The 6171-nt window shown below is 56.5% G+C and overlaps 1 protein-coding gene across 2 annotated transcripts in view; it reads right to left on the reverse strand.

Moving 5' to 3' along the window:
- The window catches only part of NDOR1 (NADPH dependent diflavin oxidoreductase 1), a 12066-nt gene extending 5920 nt beyond the window's left edge, over positions 1-6146 (reverse strand). Inside the window, exons 1-3 of one of the 2 annotated variants that reach the window (XM_008576473.1) lie at positions 5946-6146; positions 5566-5643; positions 965-1062 (exon numbers count right to left, since the gene is read on the reverse strand). In XM_008576473.1, coding sequence (XP_008574695.1) covers positions 965-1062; positions 5566-5643; positions 5946-6080 — 311 coding nt within the window. In that variant the 5' untranslated portion in view covers positions 6081-6146. The remainder of the gene's footprint in view (positions 1-964; positions 1063-5565; positions 5644-5945) is intronic. The other variant, XM_008576474.1, reaches the window with a different exon arrangement.
- Between the last annotated feature and the right edge of the window lie 25 nt (positions 6147-6171).

The following is a 6171-nucleotide window of genomic DNA, read 5'->3' on the forward strand; positions in this document are numbered from 1 at the left end:
TTATGGCATTGCCTTTGGTGTTGAGTAATCCTCTTTCTTTCCAAATTGCTGCATGGGATATAAGTATATGGAAAACATATTTTGAGTCTGTGTATAGGTTAAGTGATTTACCTTCTGCAAGTATACAGGCCCGAGTGGCTGCAATAAGTTCAGCCTGCTGACTAGTGGTACCGGGCAGTAATGGCTGAGCCTCTATGATTGAGTCTAGAGAGACCACAGCATAGGGGGCTCCCCCAACCCTCAGGCCTGCGCTTACTACCAACCTATAACATGAGGGACAGAATCTCTGGGAGAACCGGGCTGGTTGCCACCCGTTTTCCCATATTCTGTCCTTTTCATCTAAGGTGGTCAAGAACCTAGCCACACATGCAGCTTTGGAGGCGGCCCTAATGACAAGCAAAACTTGGCAATCCAGCCACTGCGCAGGCAGGTGGCTTCAGTGTCCTGATGTCTTAAGCCACCACGTGCACTCTGAAACACAAATCCTTCATCATCTCCCCAAGAATGCTGCAAAGTAGCACCTCTCCTTGCTCAGGGGTGCAGATGTGTGCTGTGAAAATGCAGAAAGGAAAAACCAGGGGTGGACTCCCTGCCAGTGGAGAACGTGGCCTGTGTGTGTCCCTGTGCTCTAAGTCACAGAAGCCTGACGGTATGTTTCTGAGAAAGTGTGGAGTGGTGCCAGGCAGGTTTTTGTCAGCCTGCACCGTGTACTGAGGTGTGACATCAGCTGTCTCTGAGCCTGGCCTGCTCCAGGGCCCCCACCACTCTGCCGCCCTACCTGCTTCCTGTCTATGCCCCCCCCCCCCCACTGCGAGGCCCAGGTTGTCCACTGGGGAGCATCTGTGGGTGAGGACGTACCAGTGCCACCCCAAGGGCTGGGCCTCCTGTCTCCCTGCCAGTACGCTTCTCACTTGACATGCACAACTGTCCTCCTGCAGCCAGAGCCTGCTCACCCCCTACTCACTTGGCATATGAGGAGTCTCCGAGGCCCAGGACGGCAAAGTCCATCTGACATAGGGAGGTGGAGGGCAGGTTCTTCCGGAATATGAATCTCCAGAAGTTCTACAGCCAGAGAAAACCCCGAATTAGAGTACCCACTCTGGGCCAGCCCTGCAGCTGTCTGCGGTGGGGAGGGAGGGGAGAGTCTCAGGGACGGGAAAGAAAACGGACCAGACCGAAAGAACTGCCAAAGGGCCGGGCCCAGCTGGCCTGCAGGATGAAAAGGTGCTGGGCGGTGGCAGGGCTGGCCCAGGGCCTGGTGAGACCAGCCTCCACCCCACCAGCGGGAGGCTGGGCTGCATGAGCTCCAGGTCTGAGCAGGATCCCCTCTGGGGTGCCACACCCACCTGCTCCTGAAGAGCTTTATGCTATTAAAACAACAAATCCATTTTTTATTTTATTACATTGTCAAGAAGTTTGGAAAAACACATAAAATCATAAGAGAAGAAAGCTACCCCCAGAGCCACCCCCATGAAGAGGCGTCATGGCCACAGGGTGGGGGCTGCTGAAGAAGGCAGGTGGCAGGTGGCAGTCAGTGAGGGCAGTGCACTCAGGACGCCCTCGGGCTCAGCTATCCCCAGGCTGGGGGACACCCCAGGCCTGCATAGCCACAGAGTGGCTTTGGGCCTCCCCTTCCCCAGGGCACATTACACCCAGACCCTTGAGGTCTGAGCCCAAGAATCTCTAGGACACATCCCTCTCCTTCCCTGACTGGGTTGCAGCCTCCTCTGCAGCAGCCTCTGCCTGCGCACAGCCCTTCAGTGGTGGGGCGCTTGCCTGCCACCTCCCTACCTCCTGTCCCAGGGATCCCCAAAGCCCTTGTGGCAATGGCCTCCGGTGTGGTTCAGGCTCCACCCCGCACCCCCCTCCCTTTCTGCAGATAAGCAGGAGGTGGCAGCGGGACCCTCAGACTTCACGATTGGGTGAAGGAACCCTGACCCTGTTGGGCACACAGCTCTGCCCGCTTGCCCCGTGCCACCACTCAAGACCATGTGGTTGGGGCCGGCCCGGTGGCGCACTGCTACAGTGCGCCGCTTGGGAGCGCGGCGGAGCTCCCGCCGAGGGTTCGGATCCCACATACAGACCGGCCGCTCACTGGCTGAGCGAGGTGCAGGCGCAACACCGAGGGTTGCGATCCCGTTGCCGGTCCCAGTCCGGTACGGGCGCGACACTGAGGGTTGCGATCCATTGCCGGTCACGAAAAAAGACAAAAAGGAAAAAAAAGAAAAAAGACCATGTGGTTAGGGAGCAACATGCTCCACCTCCTCGGGCCTCCCCAGGGTGCTCTCTTGATGAGACACTCTCGCTTCTCAAAGCCCAAAGGGCTCTTCCCTGCTCTTTTTGGTAGAGAACTTCCTCCTTCCTGAGAAAGGGCTCAGGGAAGATAAAAGTTTCAGGGACCTGCCTGTCTGGAGATGCCCCAGCTCCTCCCTCTCACACGGCTGGCAGTTTGGCTGGGCATACGGTGGATTGAGTCTTCTTCCCTCAGAACCTGAGGCTCTGCCTGGACTCTTCCAGCTGGGGTTGCTGCTGAGAGGCCAGGACCCCTCCTTGCTGCCCCGTGTGTGTGCCCTGTGCTGCCCCCGCCAGCCATCAGGGCACTCGGTCCCCAACAGCTAAAACCCACAGTGATGCAGCTGGCAGGCTCGTCCCAGGCACGTGGCCAGCTCTCTCAGGCTGAACACTCATCCTTAGGTTTTGGGACATTTCATTAGATTCCTCCATAATTTCCTCTCTGCTATTTTTTTCTCATCCTTAGGCTACTGGAATGATCTTTGAATTCTGATATCTTCTTTCCATTTTCTATCTCATCGTTTGTCACGCTTTCTGGGAGACTCTCTCAACTTTATCTTCCAATCTTTTAAAGTTTGTTGATACCCTTTTTAAGAACTTTCCCTGCATCTCCAGCTCTGTCCTGTCCTTGTGTGCTCCTGTGGTCTGGGCTCATAGCGGGCACCCATGTCCTCTGCCGAGAGAACCACGGCTGCGCTAACCTCTACCTTTCACTGGGGTCTTTCCTCAAGCATGTGGTGGTTCTCTGTGGTCTATTTGTACTTGAGAAGCTAACAGAGAACCTCAAGGACGAGCCGACACCCAGCAGGTTTTGCTGCCAGGAGTGGAACAGGAGCCCAGCTGCTCAGCCTTACTGCATCCCTCAGTTTCTCCAGAGATGACCCTTCCCACCTGTCACATTGGAGCACACTGCAGTGTTCTCAGAGAGGACCCCACAAGGAGGCCAGGGTCTTCCTGTCTGGCACGCAGACAGCTGCCGAGGAGCCTCACCCGTGCCTCCATGTCCCTGTGCTCTGGGTCTGCAGCCTCTTGAAGACGTCCTCAGTTCCTGCTGTGGTGGGGGAGGGTGATTGACCCTGGCTCCCGCATGCCTCATCTTCTCCTGGGGGACACCCGTCTCCGGCAATATTCCCTGCTTTGTCCACCCAAGTCCTGGCGTGACCACCACCAACGTCGTGCTGCTCAGACCAGCGCAAACCTCAGGGAGGTCTCCATTCCCTCTCCTCTCCCTGCATCTTCCCCACCCTGCCATTCACCTCCGGCCTCTGTTCCCCTGGCCTGCCTTCTCTTCTGCCCCTCATCCTGTATGAGGAGACCCCCCCACCTGTGCTCAGGCCTTACCCCCGGCCTCTGAACATCATCCCCACTCTGTCCTCATTCTTTGGTCTTTAGCCTCTTTCTCCACACTGTACACACCACCTTCCTCCCACCAGCATTTAAACTTGCCGAGTCTCTCCAATCTATACCTTCTTTTTAATCCCTTAGCCCCTTCACAACCAGAATTCTTTTCTTAATAATTAGACATTCTTAAAAGACTCTCTTCACCCACTTTTTTTTTTTTTTCCTTTTTGTCTTTTTTCGTGACCGGCAACGGATCGCAACCCTCAGTGTCGTGCCCGCACCGGGCCGGGACCGGCAACGGGATTGCAACTCTCGGTGTTGCCCCCGCTCCTCGCTCAGCCAGTGAGCGGGAACCGGTCTGTATGTGGGATCCGAACCCTCGGCGGGAGCGCTGCCGCGCTTCCCAAGCGGCGCACTGTAGCAGTGCGCCACCGGGCCGGCCCTCTTCACCCACTTGCCTACTTGCTGATCTCCTGTGATCCGGCATCTCCCCACGAGCCCCTGAAACTGCTCTCCCTGATGTCACCAACAATCCCTTTGCTGATAAATCCCACCGACACCTCTCAGGCCTTACCTTATCTGACTTCTCTCTCTTTGGAGCCCTTCTTGAAACACCCTCCTTCTGACCTTGGGATGGTATACTCCCTCTTCTTGCTGATTGGCCACTTTCCTGCCCTCCAGTGTCCTAATGTTCAGGGCAGCCTGTCCTGGGGTGGGGGTACGGGCCACAGGGTGGGAGGAGGAGGAGCTTCCTTTTCTCACACCTCTGTATTTTGGCCATTTCAACATCTCCCTCCACCCCAAGATCCTCCTTTGAGCTCCAGACCTACTGCGTGCTTGACGTCTCCAAGCGCCCTGTCCCTCCCACGCTCTGTATTTCTGTGGATGGAAATATCATCTGTCCTGGTTCCACAACCCAAACCTGTCTTGATTCCACCTTCTTTCTCCTCTTTCGGATCCAATCAGCTACATGTCCTGTTGGTTCCACCATCCTAACTTCTCTGGAGCATGTCAACATCTGTCCACCTTCTGCCCCACCCTAGCTCACAGCACCAGCATCTCTCGCCTTGTTGTGCATCTCCTGACATCTCTCTTGCTCCCCAAGACGAGTACTGGTCTCGCTAGAATATGAACGTGACTGGGCACCCCCCAAACCCGGTGTCCACAGCTCTTCACCTCAAGCCCACCTGCCTCACTGTGGTTGCCCAGGCTCCTGGACTGGACCTGGCTTCCTCCCTTTCCTCTCTCCCCTCTTGCCTTTGACACACACACTCCTTAGCTTGTCCATCCTTATCTGCTTCTGGCTCTTCACACAGGCTGTTCCCTCTTCCCTGGTGCCTGGCTAGCCTCCACTCATCCTTCAGGACTCAGCCTATGCTCTTTTCTTCCAGAAAGCTCTGCCTGAGCTCCCAGGCTGGGCTAGATAAGGCTGGATGCCCCTTATCAATGCTCTCGCAACATCGGGCACTTCCCCAGCAGAAGGTATTTCCTTGCTTTGTAAATGCCCATTAAACACGTTCCTCCTGCTACAGCACAAGCTCCGTGAGAGCAGAAACGTGGCTACTTGGTTCACAGCTGGATCCCCAGCACTAGACTGTGCCAGGAATATAACATGTGCTCAAAGATGTTCAAAAAATTAAACAATGTTTCCCAAAGATCATACATTCTAGAGATCCAGACAAGACCCAGACTACATTCATACACAGCCTGGAAAAATATGAAAGGTTAAAGCCTACGACAGGCTGTTTGGTGGCTATGAAGAGATTATTATAGAGGAGAAGCAGAACCCCTGCTCCACCCAAAGACACCCTCTCAAACCCACCCCCAGGTGCAATGGAGACAGGAGGGCAACTATTTATTGTGTTCCTTGGACTCTCCAGACAATGAGGGTCGAGGGCCGGGATCTGAGGAGCCACATTAGGCCAGTCTTACCTTCATGTTGTCAGGGGGGTCTCCTTGGCCTGTGGTTGCACAAACAAATATCACTAGGGGTTCGTTAATCAGATTCACCTCAACAGAAAGAAACATACGTAAGACCTCCAGCAGTAACGACCAATCGTCCTCCCCGAAACCCGGCCCGCTCTCCTCCACTCAGGGTGACAGGGCCAAGGGACCTATGTGAACACCCCAGCGGCCACCCCGCCTTCGTTTTCAGGCTCTACCCTCCAGGTGCGAAGCCCCCCCTTCCCCTAAATCCGCCCTAAAAGGAGGGCCCGTTTTCAGACAAAACGCGACGCCCTTCGGGGGGAAGGCGCTGACGGCGGGCAGGCCGGGCCCGCTCGCGTCTCCCCGCCGAGGCCCGGGGGCCTCACCACGGAGTAGGAGTCCAGGGCCTGCACGCGGCAGCCGAGCCGCCGGCGCCGGGCCTCGCGGCCCAGCCTCTCCGACACATCCTGAGCCGTGCCGGTCTGGCTGCCGAAGAGCACCAGCAGCGGCGGGTTCGGCATCCGGGCGCCCGCGAACCCCCGGCCGAGACGACGCAGTTCGAGACGCCGGATCCCGCGGCCCGAGCGGCCGGGCCCGCCCCGACTTCCGCCT

The sequence above is a fragment of the Galeopterus variegatus genome, unplaced genomic scaffold (assembly GCF_000696425.1).
Source record: "Galeopterus variegatus unplaced genomic scaffold, G_variegatus-3.0.2 Scaffold1360, whole genome shotgun sequence".
Lineage (NCBI taxonomy): Eukaryota > Metazoa > Chordata > Mammalia > Dermoptera > Cynocephalidae > Galeopterus > Galeopterus variegatus.